The 20,939-nt window shown below is 45.2% G+C and overlaps 1 protein-coding gene across 1 annotated transcript in view; it reads right to left on the reverse strand.

The window, feature by feature from the left end:
• Positions 1–2,895: 2,895 nt before the first annotated feature.
• Positions 2,896–20,939, reverse strand: part of LOC129715074 (vacuolar protein sorting-associated protein 4A) — a 30,958-nt gene continuing 12,914 nt past the window's right edge. Inside the window, exons 5-11 of the mRNA XM_055664917.1 lie at positions 18,104–18,223; positions 13,373–13,529; positions 6,910–7,058; positions 5,845–5,926; positions 5,527–5,746; positions 3,810–3,950; positions 2,896–3,329 (exon numbers count right to left, since the gene is read on the reverse strand). Of these exons, the coding sequence (XP_055520892.1) occupies positions 3,228–3,329; positions 3,810–3,950; positions 5,527–5,746; positions 5,845–5,926; positions 6,910–7,058; positions 13,373–13,529; positions 18,104–18,223 (971 nt within the window). The 3' untranslated portion in view covers positions 2,896–3,227. The remainder of the gene's footprint in view (positions 3,330–3,809; positions 3,951–5,526; positions 5,747–5,844; positions 5,927–6,909; positions 7,059–13,372; positions 13,530–18,103; positions 18,224–20,939) is intronic.

Here is a 20,939-nt window from a genome sequence, read left to right on the forward strand (position 1 = left end):
TCAGAAGCCGGTGTTTCTTTGCTGTGAACGCTCGCTCCTGGGCAAACAAGTCTTGCCCTAGCGGCTTTAATGGGCTGTTGTCAGCTGGCAGTTATCAACGGCTGCGGGCGTCGCGCGGCCGAGTTACATCAACATCCCGATGCGCGCTGGCATTTGGCTCTCTGACTCCTTCTCGAACAAGCAAGTTCTGCAGATCTGGAGGACAGACGATATCCTGGGGAGTGAAGAGGGGGAGTGGGGGGATTGAGGGAGGGGGGGGGGGGGGGGGGGGAGGTGAGGAAGGAGAGTGTGGAAATAAAGGGAGAGGAGTGGGGAATAGATGGACTGCCCCCACCCCTCTCCCCTTCCCCACTCTTCCCCCTCCCCCATCTCCCTCCCTCCCCACTCTTCACCCACTCTCCCCTGGACCCCTCTCCCCCTCCCCTACCGCCTCCCCTCCCCACGCTCCCTCCCCCCTCCCCCCACCCACCCTCTCTCCCCTCCCCCTCTGTCTCTTGCCCTTCTGCTTGCCCCTTTCTCTCTGTCTCTCCACATTCTCTCTGCTCTCACTCTCTACTCCCCCCCCCCCTCTAGACAAGCCTGTGAGTTGGGGGCTATGCGTCAGTGGATAGGACGGTTATAGGGTAAAAGGAGCGAATTAATAATATTAATATAATATCAAGGGGGGTAGTTAGTGTGTGTGACGCTGCATGCCACCACTACCCCCCCCCCCCCCCCAAGCACACGTTGGGAGAACAGACCCAACGGGTCTGCACTTGGTCTAGTAACTATTAAAACTCTGTGTGTGCGGGGGTGTATGTCATTTTGCCTTTGAAACGTATTTCCTCAAAAACCAGACAAAAACGCAGAGAATTTTACATATTTCGGTAGGAATTTCAGAACATGATTTCAGAAATCCACTCCTCTAGATTTGGTCAATTATTTCCCCAGATTTTGAATAAAATTGTTCACATAACAGCAAAAAAATTTAAAATCAAACTGCTGCACGAGTCACAGCGCCACCGCACAGATGTCCAATCACAATGGATCTCATACGACATACACTTCCGATGTCTCTAATATGCAGAATAAATGATATAAAAATGATCTTCCTCCCACAAATTCTCTATTTCAATCAATACCGATATACCTACCTAAAAAATGTTTTAATAATCTTGATTCTCGGATTACAAAATTTATCTTGGATTATAAAACACATAGAATTTGGTTGGTGCAGTCTCCGGGGAGGAAGCGGCCGCTTCAGACATTCCAAGCCGCTGAAGAGTGTTCACCCGACGCCGATGTTCCATCTTCCTGGCAATGAGGGCCTGAAAACATCGGACTGGCTGAGGCCACAAATAGGCCCCGACCTCGGGTGGACTATGAGTAGGAGAACTGGACTTTTTGGTGCCTTCCCTCACAGTGGATTTGGCTATGGGAGGACGTTTCATGTTGAATCCTATAGTGTACTGTGTCTTTTTTCTTTTATATGGATGTGTGGAAATCTAATTTCTTCTCTGTAAAGCACTTTGGCTTCAACGTGATTTGATTTAAAAGTGCTATATAAATAAAAATGACTTACTATAGAATTCATAAACGACATCTATGCAAACCCACAGAAAAGGGCAGATTGACTCTCCCCAATTACTTATACTATTATTGGACAACAAAAATTAAAAAAGTAATGTATTGGCTGGATAACGCATGTCAACAGGTAGACTGGTTAATAATGGAGAGAGTTGAAGTTGAAGAACACACTATATGATAAAAATCCAATTATTCACAGCACTTTACGAATCTGGAGACAAGTAAAATCAACTTTTAAACTAAGAAATGTATCACTTCTTTCACCAATAGCTAATAACCCGTCGTTTAAGCCATCTATTATAGATAAATATTCTAATAATATTATCAGGAGAAATATTCTACAGCTCCATTCCGCTATAGGACCTTTCTTCTGCAGATCTCGGATCAGCGGCGCCTCTCACGTTGAACCTTTTCCTCACTGCCGGTGCAGCTCATGAAACCCCGTCCCTCCCAGCTGTGGGTTTCCAGAGAGTCAGAAGCCGGTGCTTCTTTGCTGTCAACGCTCGCTCCTGGGCGAACGCGTCTTACCTTAGCGGCTTTAAACGGCTGTTGTCATCTGGCAGTTATCAACTGCTGTTGATACCGCTATAGGATCTTTGCTCTCTACCCGTCACAGGGGACGATCGTCTGACCACCCCCACCCCCCCCCACCGGCCCGGCTCTGCTCTGCTTTGTCACGCTGGTGGAAGCCACGATCGGCTGGTTCTCCCCCCCCCCCCACCCCCCCTGCTGCTTTTTTTCACCGTCCACCGTCCTGTCCCTCTCCTCTCTCCCCCTCTCTTCTCTCTCCCTACCCCGTCCCTCTCCCCTCTCTCTCCTCTCCCCTCCCTCTCCCCCAACCCCCTGCCCTCTCCCCCCCCTCCCTACCCTAAACCCCCTTTCCCCCTCCACACCCTCCCCCCCCTTCCCTCCATCTCCGTCCACCCACTCTCCCTTCCCACCCCCTCTCAGCCCTCCTTTCCCCCCCTCTACTCCCATCCTTCCTCCCCTCCGTCCCACTGTCTCTCCCCATTCTCACTCTGCCCTCACTCTCTAACCCCCACCCCCTCCCCCCTAGAGGTGCCTGCGAGTTGGGGGCTATGCGCCAGTGGAAAGGGCAGTTATGGGGTAAAAGGAGCAAAGTAATAATATTTATATAATATCAAGGGGGGTAGTTAGTGTGTGCTGCATGCCGCCAACCCCCCTCCACCGCAACCACACATTGGGGGAACAGACCGAACGGACCGCACTTGGTCTAGTGACTAATAATAAGCCCTCACCTCAAAAATGGCAGTAAGTGGCTGCTGAAAGACAGGGAGCAGGAATAAAGATATGTGAATCTAGATGGAATAGGGAGCAGCAAGAAATCATTTTATTTTAAGGCTCTCAATCACTGAATAAACGGAAATCTCAGAACCTTTACAGAGATGGGAACAAGTAGGTACAAAGGGGTTTCTGAGCTCCGATGATGTGACGATCATACTGGAGTTTGCTGCCTGAAGCCAATGGACAGCTAAATGTCTTCAGTAAAACAAACCAAAGTCAGCTGGTGAAATGGCAGCAATTGCAGGTTTCCCTCCCACTCTGTGGCAATAGCACCTGAAGCTAGTTTCACTCTTGCACAGACAATTCCACTCGATTTCAGAGTGGAGTCAACTGGACGATCCAGTTTCAGAGACGATTCAGCCTTCTTGCCCAAAATCCTCTGTAAATTTCTTCACCTTGTGAAGATCGTCAGCATTGACTGTCGGCCGAGTGGTGGCCAGTGAACGGAGCATGTCGACCTGCACAAAGAAACCAGACGCAGGATTAGAACCACAGCGCAGTCCCACCACAGGGAAAGCCTGACCCTGACATGATTTACACTTCAAGACCAGTCAGCTCCAACAGCTGTTGTAACGGGAGGCAATTGAGGAGAGGCACCAAGCTCCAGGGAGGGGAAGTGTCAGCGGAAGGGCTCCTGACCTCTGGAGGAGGGATGTGCAGCCTCAGATTACAGGGGAATTGGTGGGCAAGACATACTGGGACAAGCAGGGACAAGCAGGGAGGCACATGGTCAAAGGGAACATAATGATCTGAATAAGAACATACAACCTTGATCCCAGTCCAACCTCTCACACTCCCCTGAGGTCTGACTGCTGTTGGCCTAAATGTTAAGCGGAGGACCAGAGACTGAGAAAGAGTAGCCTCCATCACTCCACCCCTTCATGTATTCTAGTCATTGCATCATTACAGCAAAGAGGGACAGAGAGAAGCTGCCTTACCATGCAAACCACGGGCTCCAGTAACTTGTCACTGGGAACATCCACCCAGGTCAACTCAATGGCAGCCGGGTCCCCTGGCGAACAGGGTGTCAGAAGGTCATCCACCATCACATTTGGGTTAGTCCTGGATGGACCTTGCATCTGATGAGAAGAGATCGGAAAATGAACACTACTTCGACCTGAGAGCAACGCAGTGTGATTATTTCTAAACAAGCAGCTGGTGACAGACCAGGCCCACCAAACTCACACTCTGTGGCATTCTCTGCAATCAGAAACCACTGAGGAGTGAAACATGGTGATCAGTCCCCAACTCTGCTGTTGTAGGTTCACCTGCAGCTTTGTGCTTTCCTATCAATCTTTTTTAAGAATAACTTCAACAATATGGTCTTTCTTGACAAACAATGCATAAAGCGCTGTCAGTAGCTTACTCATTCCACGAGGTTCCACCAGCATATAATGAGTTGAGGAGACATCGCGATAAGCCATTCCTGGCACAAAACACCACAGAAACAGGCACTTCAGCCCACAATGCCGTCACTTTGCCCAGTTAATCTCCGCCTGCAGGTGATCATATTTCTCCATTCCCTTCATATCCATGTGCCCATAAAAGCCTCTTAAATTCCATCTCTTAAATATCATGTCTGCCTACACCACCACCCATGGCAGCTCATTCAGGTACCCACTACCTGCCCCATACATCATTTACATTTTGCTGTTCGGCCTTTATAGCTATGCCCTCTGGTATTTGACGTCTCCATCCTGGGAAAAAAGTTCTGACTCTCATAATTTTATAAACTTCTAACAGGTCATCCCCTCAACCTTTGATGCTCCAGAAATAATATTCCATAGAGTCATAGTGATACAGTGTGGAAATAGGCCTTTTAGCCCAACTTGCCCACACCGTCAACATGTCCCAGCTACACTTGTCCCACCTGCCCTCATGTGGTCCAAATCCCTCCAAACTTGTCCTATCTATGTATCTATCTAACTGTCTCTTAAATATTAGGATAGTCGCTGCCTCTACTATCTCCTCTGGCAGCTTGTTCCATACACCCACCACCCTTTGTGTGAAAACATTACCCCTTTTCACTTTAAACCTATGTCCTAAGGTTCTCGATTCCCCTACTCTGGACAAGAGACTGTGCATCTACCCGATCTACTCCTCTCATGATCTTATACACCTCTATCAGATCACCCCTCATCCTCCTGTGCTCCAACGAATAGAGTCCCAGCCTACTCAACCTCTCCCTATAGGTCAGGCGCTCTAGTCCTGGCAACATCCTCGTAAATCTGTACCCTTTCCAGCTTGTCAACATCTTTCCTATAACATGGTGCCCAGAACTGAGCACAATACTGTAAATGCGGTCTCACCAATGTCTTATACAACTGCAACATGACCTCTCAACTTCTATAGTTAATACTCTGACTGATGAAGGCCAACGTTCTAAAAGCCTTTTTGACCACCTTATCTATCTGCAACTCGACCTTCAAGGAACCATGCACCTGTACCCCTAGATCCCTCTGCTCTACAACTCTCCCCAGTGCCCTCACATTTTTCTGTTTAAATTCCATCAACCATTCCTCAGCCCACCTGGCCAATCGATCAAGATCCTATTGTCTAACGGCTCCTTCTAGTCAATGTCTCTAATACGGGAATCCTTCCTGCATCCTGTTACCATTCCTGCACCCTATACAAAGCTTCTGCGCCCTCTCTTACCTTTTTAAAATGGGTGGCTGACTGCACTTTGCGCACTGGCTGCATTAGTGCATCGCGTACAATGACGCCGATGTCCGCTCCAGAGTATCCTTCTGTCTTCCTGCCAAGTTCCCTGAAGTCAGCCTCTCCGAGGCAGTGTGGGGTTGTGCCTAGATGTATGTTAAACATGTGCACTCTGGCTGGCTCCTCTGGCAATGGGATATAAATCCGCTTTTCAAATCTTGACAGAATAAACAAAAGAAGACATTTGTAAATGCTTTCACATATTGATTGAAACTATCTGGAAAGTTTGGCGTCAGATGCTAAGCTGATGCTGACCTCCTGCGAATGGCAGAATCCAGCACCCAGGGGATATTAGTCGCTCCCAGAACCAAGATTCCATCACTGCTATTCCCAACACCTGAAGAAGTGAAACAAATTATTTGTGAATAAAACACATAAATGCAGAGTAACCAGGTCAGTTTTAGCACAGGCTCCCATTCCAATGGATTAAGGTGTTTACAAGCTAGGAAGCAACAAGTCACAGCCTAAATGCAAGGTGCTTTAGTAAGCTGATCCCAGATCCAGTGGGTCCAAACACTGACACAAGCAGACATCAATCACGTGAATCACAAGCAAGACAAGGTTACTCCATCTGATCGACCAGAAGGTCAACTGCGCTTAGACCAACCCCTTTAACCTTTCAAACTGCAACCGTTTGCCCTCGTGCTTATGAAGAACATTCTTGTCTGTCTTGAAAATATTCAAAGATTTCCTCTACCGTCCTTTAAGCAAGTTACAACGACACACAGGATCCACATCTGAATCAAATGGGCCAATAGACAATAGGTGCAGGAGTAGGCCATTCGGCCCTTCCAGCCAGCACCGCCATTCAATGTGATCATGGCTGATCATCCCCAATCAGTACCCCGTTCCTGCCTTCTCCCCATATCCCCTGACTCTGCGATCTTTAAGAGCCCTATCTAGTTCTCTCTTGAAAGTATCCAGGGATCGGCCTCCACCGCCCTCTGAGACAGAGAATTCCACAGACTCACAATTCCCTGTGAGAAAAAGTGTTTCCTCGTTTCCATTCCAAATGGCTTACTCCTTATTCTTAAACTGTGGCCCCTGGTTCTGGACTCCCCAACATCGGGAACATGTTTCGTGCCTCTAGCGTGTCCAAACCCTTAATAATCCTTTGCTTGTATATCCACAATTGGTGCAAGAAAAACAAAAGATTCAAGTCTAATGATACAAGCTCCATCACTTGACCCGTTCCTATTTAAAACTGACCCTTCTACAGAAATATAAGTACTATCAGTGAACTTGCCCAGAAACTAGTAAATGAAACAGGTGGATATAAAGTGCATTGTTCAGGCCAGGTGTAAACGGGCTCTACCGTACCTTGCATCTGGACCAGAAATTCTGTTTTGATGCGCCGGGCGGCTTCACTCTCATTCTCATTCCTGGATCCACAAAGAGAATCGACCTCATCAATAAATATGATGGAAGGTCGGTGCTGTCGGGCCAACTCAAATAGATTTTTCACAAGTCTGAGGGGAGATAGGGAAACAAACATCACACAAAACCCCAGAGCACCTTTCAAGGATAATGGGATTTAAAAATGATTTCAGGAAAGGCAAGGCAAGGGAGATTGGCCTGGCCTGGAATGAAACCATCCATGTCTTCCATGTGCTGAACATGTTTTAGACTCCTTGAATGAATTTGAAAAGAAAGTTCAAATTTGTAATCAGCTCGTCAATCAGCAACATGCTGCTATAGAAAAGTTGTTATTAAGCTGGATAGAGAGCAGAGAAAATATGAGAAAGAATGTTGTCAGGACTCAAGGGTCTCAGCTGCATGGAGAGATTGGGCAATTTAGGACTTTATTCCTTGGATTGCAGGAGGCCGAGGGGTGATCTTATAGAGGTGGATGAAATCATGAGTGGAATAGATAAGGTATACGCGGTGTCTTTTTCTAGGTTCGAGGAAATCAAGAACTGGTGTCAGGTGAGGGGAAAGATTGAATAGGAACCCGAGGGGCAACTTTCTCAGAAGTAAGCTGGTGGGCATTTTGAATGAGTTGCAGAGGAAGTAGTTGAGGCAGGCACTACAACAACGTTTAAAAGACATTTGGACAGGTACGTGGATAGGAAAGGTTTAGAGCAGGGGTGGGGAACCTGCGGCCTTCTAGGCCATTAAGTGCGGCCTTTTGGATGAATCCAAATTTTGTAGAACAAATCCTTTTATTTTTATTAATGTTTTTGTTCATCTTTTATTATTTTTATTTTAATCTTGAAATGAAAGTATTTAGAATACCAAAGAGTAAAAGAAGATTCAACAAAATAATCCTCCCCGACTGACAGCCACAATTAAAACATTAGTAAGTCATGAGGGCTATTTTAACACCTGTTATGCTCATGATTTGATTCTAATGCCACTCTAGAATGTACGTTAACCTCCCTGCCTGACTGGCGCCACCACCGCCTGATGCTGGTTGACGAGAGGGAAAATGTCAGGGAGTGTCCACTGGCCCTCCAATCTTCAGTATTATCAACATTTGATAGCGGTGCAAGGGGCTTTCCGTTTGAAACTGAATTTGAGAATAGTTAAACAGCGTATTTGTTTGACCGTATTTTTTATAATTATTTACAAAGGGAAGCCATTTAGTAATGTAGAAATCATAAAAGAATGCATTGTCGAAGTTGTAGGATGCTTAGACCCCGATAAGGTTTCAACGTACAAACAACTGCCTCTTTCAAGGAGAACTATAACTGATCGGTAGCATGAATTAGCCTCAACGTAACAGAACAACCACGCAGGAAAATATACATAATTCAATCGCTTTGGATGAATCAACTGATACTACTGACTCGGCACAGGTTTTATACTTCATTCGGGCCATATCAGAAGATTTTCTTTGCTACGAAGAGTTACTCGCTTTGGACACTCTTATGGGTGGAACACGAGGAATAGATTTCTTCAACAACTTTCAAGATAAATGTCGTGAAGTTGGACTGGATTTGGTTAATTTAGTGAGTGTATGTTCAGATGGTGCACCTTCCATGACAGGAAAACGTGAAGGGTTTATTGCACAGATAAATTAGATAAAATAGAGGATGCACAAATATTATCAGATCCAAATCCAGATCCAGATTCCCACCTTCTTACGTATAGCCGACTTGAACCCCTCCAATCTGACTTTCACCCCCTCCATAGCACAGAAACTGCTCTCCTCAAAGTCCTCAACGACCTCCTCACCTCTGCTGACACTGGTTCCCTCAACATCCTCATCCTCCTCGACCTGAGCGCAGCCTTCGATACAGTGAACAATAACATCCTGCTCACCAGACTCAAAGACCTCGGCATTGAAGGTTCTGCACTCAGCTGGCTCCGTTCCTACCTTTCCAACAGATCCCACTTCATCTCTCTCCATAACCACACCTCTGCTACAGCCACAGTCACTCAAGGCGTTCCCCAAGGCTCCGTACTCGGCCCCCTCCTCTTCATCATCTACATCCTCCCCCTTGGTCAGATACTCCGCCACTTCAACCTGGACTTCCACTGTTACGCCGATGACACCCAGATCTACCTCGGCACCAAATCCCCCCACAACTCCCCCCACTCTCCAATATCAACACCTGTTTGTCAGCTATAAAAACCTGGATGCAACATAATTTCCTCAAACTCAACAGCGATAAGACAGAATTCCTCCTCATAGGCTCCAAATCCACACTCAGCAAAATCAATAACCCCACTCTCACCATCGACGGCACCACTGTCTCCCCATCTCCCCAGGCCCGCAACCTTGGCATGATCTTTGATTCCACCCTCTCCCTTGAGCCTCACATCCGCCATGTCATTAAAACTTCCTTCTTTCACCTCCGCAACATCGCCAAAATCAGACCCTCTCTCACACCTCCCGCTGCTGAAAGACTCATCCATGCCTTCATCTCCTCCAGACTGGACTACTGCAACTTACTTCTCCTTGGCATCAGCTCCACCTACATCAACCGACTCCAACTGGTCCAGAACGCAGCCGCCCGACTCATCACCCACACCAAATCCTGGCATCACATCACTCCAGTCCTCAAACAACTTCACTGGCTTCCCATCTCCCAGCGGATCACCTATAAAATCCTGATCCTCACCTACAAAGCCCTCCACCATCTGGCCCCCCCATATCTCACTGACCTCCTCTTCCCCTACCAACCCTCACGGTCCCTCAGATCCACATCAGCCGGTCTCCTCTCCATCCACAAGTCCAACCTCCGCAGTTTTGGGGACAGAGCCTTCTCCAGGGCAGCTCCCAGGCTCTGGAACTCCCTCCCCCAACTGATCCGCAATTCCGTGTCCCTCACCATCTTCCAGTCCCGCCTCAAGACCCATCTCTTCACCGCTGCCTATCCTTAGCCCCACGTGCCGTCCCTTTTCATCTGTGCATTAATTGCCTCATACTGTGTTTTGTATTGAATTCTGTATTTACTATGTGTACTAGTCACGTCTCTACTATTTATTTCATTCCCCTTACATGTTTTTCCTCTACCTGCTAAATTTTTGTAAGGTGTCCTTGAGACTCTTGAAAGGCGCCCATAAATAAAATTTATTATTATTATTAATGTTCTCATTTCTTTTCATTGTATCTTACATCAGCAAAATCTCTGTGCTAAATCTATTATTTAAGTGACACTTTGCAACAAGTTATAAGTATTGTTAACTATATTCGTGCAAATGCAACACGGCATCATCAGTTTCGTGATATGCTAAAGTTGGACGATGAGGCATTCAGCGTGGATTTGCCGTATCATTGTAAAGTGCGTTGGCTATCGCAGCGACAGGTGTTAGCAACGTTTTTTTCTTTGCGAGAAGATTGTTAAATTTCATGAAGAACAGAATCAGCAATGTGAATTATTGAAAGAATTCTATAGAAATACTGCATTTCTGTGTGATATCAAAATGAATGTTTCTTTGCAAGGTAAAACTAAGTCTCTATATATGTGGCAATAAAATCCAAACATTTTCCCGCGTTAGCGAAGGTCATTGTTGAGCAGGAGGATTCATGCGAATCATTTGAAGAATACGCAGCTGTTATAGAATTATTATTTAAAGAATACAATGAAATGTTCACCGACTTTGAGAATCATGACATCACACTCAAATGAGCATTTCAACCTCACCTAGTTGATGTCTCCAAGGCTCCTAAAGAACTACAGATGGAATTGATTGAGCTCTCAGAAGATGACATTTTAAAGTCCTTACTTGACACTACGAGAGATCCAATTGAAATATGGAGAAATGCAATAGAATATCCACGTCATCCGCAACATGCATGAAAAATGCTTTCTTGCTTTTCAACCACTAATTGCTGCAAATCTACATTCTCCTACCTAACACATACCCATCTAGAAGATCAGCTGAAACTGCGTACCTCCATTTTGCAAACAAATATTCAAATGCTTTCCCGCAAAAAGCAGTCACAACAAAGTCATTAAAAAGTTAGTTAACTTTATGAACACATTTTTTTCATTTTCTTGAAGTTAGTACAGTAGTTAGAATTTTACAAAATATTGTACATTTTGAAGTATATCTAATTGAAGTTTCTTGGATGCGGCCTTATTAGATTACAGCTAACTTACTGCGGCCTACAAACATAAAAAGATTCCCCATCCCTGGTTTAGAGGGATATGGATAAAATGTGTGCGGGTGGGACTAGCTTTTTGGACTGCATGAACAAGCTGGGCCAAAGGACCTGGTTCTGTGCTGTGTGACAATGCTACAGAAGTATTTGTAAGCACATGAGAGAGAGAGAGAGAGAGAGAGCGAGGTGGTGCAGAGTACATGAGCATCCTGCAGGATTGTGAAGAGGGTGAAGCAGAGATGAACAGTATGTGTTTGGTTCTCTCCCCATTTGCTCAAATCTCCGCATTTCTCATTCTTCAACACCCAAATTCCTCATGCCCTGATTTTTTATCTTTACAGGCAAAATAGAATTTTCTTCTTAAAACACACCCTATTTATGTCCCTCCCCTCCAAGATGCAACTTAAAACCTACTTCTTTGCGTAGCCAGTCACAGTGCGAACTCCATCATCAAGTTCGCTGACGACACCACTGTTGTGGGGCGTATCACTGATGGGGATGTGTCAGAGTATAGATGAGAGATCGAGCAACTGTCCATATGGTGTCAGCGCAATAACCTGGCCCTCAACACCAGCAAAACCAAGGAACTGATTGTGGACTTTGGAAGGAGTAGGATGGGGACCCACAGACCCATTTATATCAACGGGTCGATGGTTGAAAGGGTCAAGAGCTTCAAATTCCTGGGCGTGCACATCTCTGAAGATCTTTCCTGGTCCGAGAACACTAACGCAATTATCAAGAAAGCTCATCAGCGCCTCTACTTCCTGAGAAGATTACGGAGAGTTGGTTTGTCAAGGAAGACTCTCTCTAACTTCTACAGGTGCACAGTCGAGAGCATGCTGACCGGTTGCATCATGGCTTGGTTCGGCAACTTGAGCGCCCTGGAGAGGAAAAGACTACAAAAAGTAGCAAACACTGCCCAGTCCATCATCGGCTCTGACCTTCCTTCCATCGAGGGGATTTATCGCAGTCGCTGCCTCAAAAAGGCTGGCAGTATCATCAAGGACCCACATCATCCTGGCCACACACTCATCTCCCTGCTACCTTCAGGTAGAAAGTACAAGAGCCCGAAGACTGCAACAACCAGGTTCAGGAATAGCTACTTCCCCACAGCCATCAGGCTATTAAACCTGGATCGGACAAAACTCTGATTATTAATAACCCATTTTCTGTTATTTGCACTTTATCAGTTTATTTATTCATGTGTGTATATATTTATATTATGGTATATGGACACATTTATCTGTTTTGTAGTAAATGCCTACTATGTTCTGTGTGCTGAAGCAAAGCAAGAATTTCATTGTCCTATACAGGGACACATGACAATAAACGAACTTGAACTTGAACTTGACCCAAGGTTTAGGTCACCTTTATACCTGTGTGTGTCATAGAGCCATACAGCATGAACACAGGGCCTTTGGCCCAACTCATCTATGCCAACCAAGATGCCGCATCGCAACTCATCCCATATGTTTGCATTTGGCCCATATCGCTCTAAACCTTACCCGCCATATGTCAAATTTGTTTGATAAAGGCTTGTGTAAAGACACAGAATAAATGGAAGTTTTTCTAAAGGTGTGGAGTTCACTCTCTCTAAAGATCACAGACAGCAAAGTGCCAGATGAACTACTGGAATCAAGAAACAAACAACTCACTAAGATTTTTCTACTGTTTTTTTCAGCTTGACTATCCTCTGAGTAAAAACGATTTCTCCAGATGCTTTGGGTAAATGTGTTCTCATGAATTCTATTTGTGCTCTCCGACTTCACTTTCCTAAAACAGCATTCTGATGAATCTTGCAAGAATGATTCCCTCATAGTTCCTACATAGATGCGATGGCCACTGTGTCTCTGGCTTTCACCCTGGCTCCTCTCTTTTAAACTGGACACCAGTTGTGGAGCCTGATCTGCCACGAAAGTCACCACAGCCTCCAATCTAACCTTCACACTCACCACAGCAATTCCTCATCATTTCCCTTTGAAGTGTGATTTTGATTGTGAAGCTAATTTTAGGCTGGTGGGTGGTGTTGTAGAAACACATGCAATCTGTTTCTCCGTGTTCTCTGATCTAACAACAGGTGGCGACATCACCAAGCATTTATTTCTGTAGATTCATTAAGTACCTGCCTCTTTGGACAATCAATCAGGTGGCAAATGTGTAACTCTGCCGAGAGATGGAACTGTTCCTGACATAGAAGCTCGTGGAGTGCAGGTATCAGAGGTCACTTACTTCTCACTTTCTCCTAACCATTTGGACATGAGGTCAGATGAAGATACAGAGAAGAATGTTGAGTTATTGGCCTCGGTTGCTACAGCTTTGGCTAGGTAGGATTTCCCTGTACCTGGAGGGCCAAACAGCAAGATCCCACGCCAAGGTGTTCTTTTACCTACAAACATGAACAGACCACAGCAACAATTAGATAGCCCCAGTCACAATCCTACAATGATTGCAAGGGACAAGAAAACATTTATTTTCAATCGCAGAATCATGTACAATTCATGCCACAGGGGACAGCTACAGTATCTGGCCCATCATCTCCGTGCCTCTACAATGGAGATCCGTGCCTCTACAGTGGAGATCCGTGCCTCTACAGTGGAGATCCGTGCCTCTACAGTGGAGATCCGTGCCTCTACAGTGGAGATCCGTGCCTCTACAGTGGAGATCCGTGCCTCTACAGTGGAGATCCGTGCCTCTACAATTGGACATTCCTGTCCAGCCCTAGCCCTGTAACCTTGTAGTTTATGGCTCTCAAAGCACTCATCAAGGTAACCCTTAATTATGGTGAGAATCTCTGACGCCACCATGCTCAAGGCAGCAAGTTCCAGATGTCCATGTCTTTCGTTGAAGAGCTTTCCACATCTCCACGTTATTCACTCCTCCACTATTGGACCTCTCTGCTCAAAGTGTGTCACCTTCATTATGCATTCCTCAAATCTGCCCTCACTCTTGCCCTGAAACATCCAACCATGACAATCTCTCCTCACAATACATCTCGAACACTCCCTGTTCCACCTATAAACCTGTGGTGAACTCATGCTTCTATCACCAGCTTCCCACGGTGCGGTGATCAGAACTGCACACTACTCCATCAATGGCCCAACTAACATTGTATCCATTACAGCTGCCTTCACAAGAGGGCAGAGAGTCATTGTGAAATCTACTATTTTCTTTCACACGCTTAGAAATAAATCTTTAGGACTTGACTTGATTTTACCTGGCAATGTTTTTTTCAGGCTGCTTTGTCTGTCAGTTTATAGTAAAACTACACATAGGAACAGACCCTTCATCCCATGAAGTTTGTGCTGACCATGATGCTATATGGTCAGCCTGCACATGGTCTACATCCCTCCATTCCCTGCATACCCACATACCTATCTAACAACCTCTTAAATGTCAGTGTCGTATCTGCTTCCACGACCATCCCTGGCGGCACATTCCAGGCACACACCACTCTGTTAAAACAAGCACTTGCCCTTCACATCTCCTTTAAACTTTCCCCCTCTCACCTTAAGCCTATAGCTTCTAGAATTTGACATTTCTGTCCAGGGTAGAAGACTGAGCATCCTATCTATCCCTATCATAATTGTACATACTTCTGTCAGGTCTTCCCGCAACCTCCAACACACCAGAGACAACAATCCAAGTTTGGAATCCAATCTAATATCCTTGGGGTTTTCTCAAATCTTGCGCGCAAAACCAATTTGTGGCCCTTCTAACTGCCCACCCTAGTTATTTCCTGCTTGCTTTATATTCCTCAAAGGCCCTGTCCGATTTCATCTTCTTAAACCTTACATACACTTCCTTTTCCTTCTTGACCAAATGTACAACATCTTTGTCCATCCATGGTTCCCTTACCTTCCCTCCCTACTAGAACATCCAGCTATCTCTGAACTCTGCAACTGGCCTTTAAATGCGTCAGTTGTGGACTTAGTCGATACCTGCTCCCAGGTTACTCTCCCCAGCTTCGACTTAATAATGTTGTCATCTGTCTTATCCCAATTTGGTACCTTAAGTCAAGGCAGACATCCTTATTCATAACTATCCTAAAATGTACGGAGTTGTGATCACTGTTCCACTGAAATACCAGTTACCTGGCCAGCTTTGTTTCCCAATCCAATGTTTTCTGCCTCCTTTCCCACTAAACATATCATTCCTGTAGCTGGGCAACCAAAACTGCACACAATGTTCCAAGTTCAGTCCACCAACATCTTGTGCAGATGTACCATAACGTTTTAACTCTTGTACTCAAGCCGGCAGATTCTGAGTACTGTCTCGCTACTTTCAGGGAGCTATATACTTGACACCAAGATCTATTTGTTATACAACACTCCCCAATTCTCTGCCCTTCACTACATGTCCTGGTTTAACACCACTTCAAAATGGTCCTGGTTTAATGTTAAAATGCACCACTTCATATTGGTCTAAATATAATTTGATCTGCCATTGCTTGACCTACTTTCCCAGTGGATCTACATCCTGTTGTAACCTTAGCAACATTCTTCACTGTCCATTAAACCAGCAGGTATCATCTACAAACCTACATTCTTATTCAGTTTATTAATATACATGTCAAACAGAGGCAGACCAAGCTGTTATCCCCGCTGCACACCAATGGTCAAAGGCCACATCCTGACTGCTTCTTTCAGTCAACATTGTAATCAGTCGGCTAGTTCATCCAGGTTCTCATGTCATCTGACCTTCCGAACTAGCCTACCCTGCAGGGTCTTTGGTCTTTCTGTTAGACATGACGTCTTGCTCCTTTGTTGAAGTCACGTGCTTCTCTTCAACCTCTTGCTGTCCTCGGTGACTGAGAGTACGGTTCAGTCTCTACGCTGGACCACAGAAGAGCAGCTTGCTCAGGTCAGGATTCCCCTTCAGCCGTTTCTTGGCTGCCTTCAATTCTCTGCATTTCTATTATCCTGGAGAAAGTGAGTAACATCGTCCAGTGATCCAACCATCATGTCTCTGAGAACCTCACAATGTTGCCAGCTCTGATGGACAGTCTATTAGCAGTACCTCAGGATGCCACAGCTGGAACTCTGAGCTTTGAGTCTGCAAATGACTACCTCTCCCAGAAATGTTAAACATCACCAACCATTATAGGCAAAGGTATATCCTGACGGTTGTAAATGGTTGAGATATTGGGAGAAACTAGAACTGTGGGCTGTTGTTCAATAGCGTGTGGCTCCATTTAATATGTGGATGAGCAACAAATAAAATACATTGAATATTTTTGCAGCAGCAGTAGATTGAAACTTAGTTTAAAAAAAAGATGTTGCAAGGTGGGTCGACAGGAATGTGGTTCTAATCAAATTGGCCATGACATTAAATGGTGACGCAAAGGGATTAGTACAGATGGGCAAAAAGGTCGGCATGGATGCATTGGGCTGAAAGGTCTGTTTGCTGTCTGGCTCTCTGAATCCTGCTCCTAATTGACATCCTGGTTCAATTTTCCACCCTAGTAACATCTGATTGAAGCTGATATTTTCTCAGGGCCTGTCTTGACCCATGAGAAGAAAGTATTTACTTAGGCTGATCTCTGCTAGTTGACAGCTTCTTTCACTTACATTAGGTAAACCACTTGTTCAACCTACCTGCCATTTTTAAGTCCTGTACACAGACCACACAATCTGTTTGCTCTTGTCCACCTTTCAGAACTGTGCCCTCTAGTGGATACAGACACGAGCGCAGAAAACGTCCACTCATCCACCCATTGATACTAATCGTAGTACTTGGTCTGTAGATCTCTATGCCTTGGCAATTCAAATATTTGTCTGGATATTTTGTGTCTCCTCTTTGCACTCCAGATTTCCCTTCAGTAATGTAATGTTAATCTATATTACAATATTGGAGGGAACTGGCCAGTAGAGCTTTCCCCAAGAGCCACCTTTGATAGATAGATAGATAGCCTTTTATTGTCACTTTGTGGTCCTTTATATGTAAAATGACTGATGTCATCACCTGCGTTCCTTGTGTTTACTGCATGAGCTGTGATGAGGAGAGTAAAATAAGCATTCACGTTGATGGGTTGGGTAGATAGGTGGCTGGGTAAGTTTAATGCTGAGAAATGGCAGTGATATTATGGAAGAACGGTGAAATGCAGCAATATAAACAAGTCCAAGATCCCTGCAGGGAGATTTGCTCTTGCTGTTGGGAAGGGTTTAAACTAATTGACTTTTAAAAATAATGAATTAAATTCAGTGATTAATTAAACTGATACAGTAGCACATCAATCAGCTGGAAAGTACACCAGAATATTGGCAGATTGGATTTAATCCAGACAAGTGTGAGGTGATGCTCTTTGGGAAATTAAATTACAGTAAAACATCAAGAGTAAATGGCAGGGACCTTAGAAGCATTGATGGACAGAGAAACCTTGGAATGCTAATCTATACCTCCTGAAAGTGATGACACAAGTGGAACAAAAGTGAACAAGGTATTTGGCACACTTGCCTTTGTAGGTTGAGGCAATGACTAGTGGGCAGTGTTAAAACTGTACAAAGATTGTTTAGACCACTCTAGGCACTGGAAGTTTTATGTACAGTTCTGGTCGCCACCTTGATGTGGTGGCATTAGAGAGAGTGGCGTGAGTAGAAGAGATTTTTCTGCAATGGAGGGCTGTTATTAATACGAGAGAATCTAAAAGGGTGACCTTATGGAATGTTAACAGTTATGAGGGGAACAAGATCCCTGGGTAGGGGTCAAAATCTAGACAGCACACGTTTAATGTGAGAGGGCAGACGTTTTCCTTTCCACCTAATCCCAATGAAGATCTTTAACCCAAAACACAAACTCTAATTCTCTACAAAGATGTAACCCACAGTAAAATAATTCAGCAGTTACATTTTATGACCATTTCCCAGAGAGAAGGCAGAAAAGATACAAAGGTCAGAACAAGGGACAAACGTTGAGCAGGGATAAAATGTCAACTAAGGTTCGCTGCCAGCTTTAAAACCATACCTGTGAACAGGTGAGGGAATTTGATAGGCAATATCACTGCTTCCTTCAGAGCCTCCTTTGCTACCTCCAACCCTGCCACGTCATTCCATCGTACATTGGGCTTCTCCATCACAATAGCACCTGGAAAACAAGAATCAAATAAAGAAACCAAGTTCAATTAAAATTAAACAAAAATCTGCCTGCTTCATGGGATGTCAACATATGAATTATCATAAATAGTGGCCCACAAGAGGTCTAAAGAGCTGAAAGAAATGAACAAAGGGACATAGATTTAGGGTGAGCGAGGATATTTGGGGGGATCTGGGGGGACCTTCTTCACCCAGGGAGTGCGAGTACCTGGAATGCATTGCCAAAGAGATGCTGGAGGCAGAGTCACATCAGTATTGCAGAGTCCAGGTGATCACGTGAATAGTCATTAAAGACGGTGGCCAACGATGAGATTCACACAGGCTGGTGCTCAGTGGACATGGTGGGCCAAATGGTCTGTTATAATGCTTCATCACCCGAATTTGTCAAAATAAATCATTAGCAGAGAAACTAATTTAGCCGAAAGCCGATAATGCGCATGAAGCTGCCGAGCTGTTTGCCAGGGTGTTGGACGTGGCCATGGACAGTGCAGTGCAGTGCAGCAGGTTTCATGCTTTGTTTATTGGCGTGTCTTTATTATTGTCACATGTACCAAGGTACAGTAAAGAGCTTTGTTGCGTGCTATCCAGTCCAAGCATGCCATACACGAATACAACAGGTAATGCACTGAAAATAATATCCATACAAGTCAAGTCAAGTCAAGTCAAGTCAAGTTTATTTGTCACATACACATACGAGATGTGCAGTGAAATGAAAAGTGGCAATGCTCGCGGACTTTGTGCAAAAAAACAAACATAAACAAACTACAAACAGAATGGAACAGAATCACATATTCTTTTACATATTAAATATTGTGGGCGGAAGGAAAAAGGGAAAATAAAAACCAGCAATTTTTTAAAAAAGCAGCAGAGTGGTTCAGTAAAGTTCGTCCCTGGTGAGATAGGAGCCTACAGTCCTAATGGCCTCTGTGAAGAAACTCCTCTCAACCTCTCCGTTCTCACAGCACGGCAACGGAGGCGTTTGCCTGACCATAGCAGATGGAACAGTCCGTTGCATGGGTGGAAGGGGTCTCCCATGATCTTATTGGCTCTGGAGTTGCACCTCCTGATGTATAGTTCCTGCAGAGGGGCGAGTGAAGTTCCCATAGTGCGTTTGGCCGAATGCACTACTCTCTGTAGAGCCTTCTTGTCCTGGGTAGAGCAATTCCCAAACCAGATTGTAATATTTCCGGACAAGATGCTTTCCACAGCCGCTGAGTAGAAGCACTGGAGGATCCTCGGAGACACTATATACAGAATATAGCCTTACAACCAAGTGAATGGAAGCCCACTATTTCAGAAGAGGGAGATTGAAAGTAGGAACAGACAATAGACAATAGGTGCAGGAGTAGGCCATTCGGCCCTTCAATGTGATCATGGCTGATCATCCCCAATCAGTACCCGGTTCCTGCCTTCTCCCCATATCTCCTGACTCCGCTATTTTTAAGAGCCCTATCTAGCTCTCTCTTGAAATCGTCCAGAGAACCTGCCTCCACCGCCCTTTGAGGCAGAGAATTCCACAGACTCACTACTCTCTGTGAGAAAAAGTGTTTCCTTGTCTCCGTTCTAAATTGCTTACTCCTTATTCTTAAACTGTGACCCCTGGTTCTGGACGCCCCCAAAATCGGGAACACGTTTCCTGCCTCTAACGTGTCCAAACCCTTAACAATCTTATATGTTTCAATGAGATTCCCTCTCATCCTTCTAAACTCCAGAGTGTACAAGCCCAGCTGCTCCATTCTCTCAGCATAGGACAGTCCTGCCATCCCGGGAATTAACATTGTAAACCTACGCTGCACTCCCTCAATAGCAAGAATGTCCTTCCTCAAATTAGGGGACCAAAACTGCACACAATACTCCAGGTGTGGTCTCACTAGGGCTCTGTACAACAGCAGAAGGACCTCTTTGCTCCTATATTCGATTCCGCTTGTTATAAAGGCCAACATGTCATAGAAACATAGAAATCAGGTGCAGGAGTAGGCCATTCGGCCCTTCGAGCCTGCACCGCCATTCAATATGATCATGGCTGATAATCCAACTCAGTATCCCGTACCTGCCTTCTCTCCATACCCTCTGATCCCCTTAGCCACAAGGGCCACATCTAACTCCCTCTTAAATCTAGCCAATGAACTGGCCTCGACTACCCTCTGCGGCAGAGAGTTCCAGACATTCACCACTCTGTGTGAAAAAAGTTCTTCTCATCTCGGTTTTAAAGGATTTCCCCCTTATCCTTAAGCTGTGACCCCTTGTCCTGGACTTCCCCAACATCGGGAGCAATCTTCCGGCATCTAGCCTGTCCAACCCCTCATTTGCTTTCTTCACTGCCTGCTGTACCTGCACGCTTACTTTCATAGACTGATGTACAAGGACCCCCCAGGATCCGTTGTACTTCCCCTTTTCCCAACTTGACGCCATTTAGATAATAATCTGCCTACCTGTTTTTGCTAACAAAGTGGATAACCTCACCATTATCTGCATTAAATTTCATCTGCCATGTACCTGCCCACACACCCAACCTGTCCAAGTCACCCTGCATTCTCATAGCAGGCCTTGCATTCTGATAACAGACACAAAAAGCTGGAGTAACTCAGCAGGACAGGCAGCATCTCTGGAGAGAAGGAATGGATGACGTTTCGGGTTGAGACTCTTCTTCAGACTGGTTAGGGATAAGGGAAACGAGAGATATAGACGGTGATGTGGAGAGAGAAAGA

The sequence above is a fragment of the Leucoraja erinacea genome, chromosome 50 (assembly GCF_028641065.1).
Source record: "Leucoraja erinacea ecotype New England chromosome 50, Leri_hhj_1, whole genome shotgun sequence".
NCBI classification, from domain to species: domain Eukaryota; kingdom Metazoa; phylum Chordata; class Chondrichthyes; order Rajiformes; family Rajidae; genus Leucoraja; species Leucoraja erinaceus.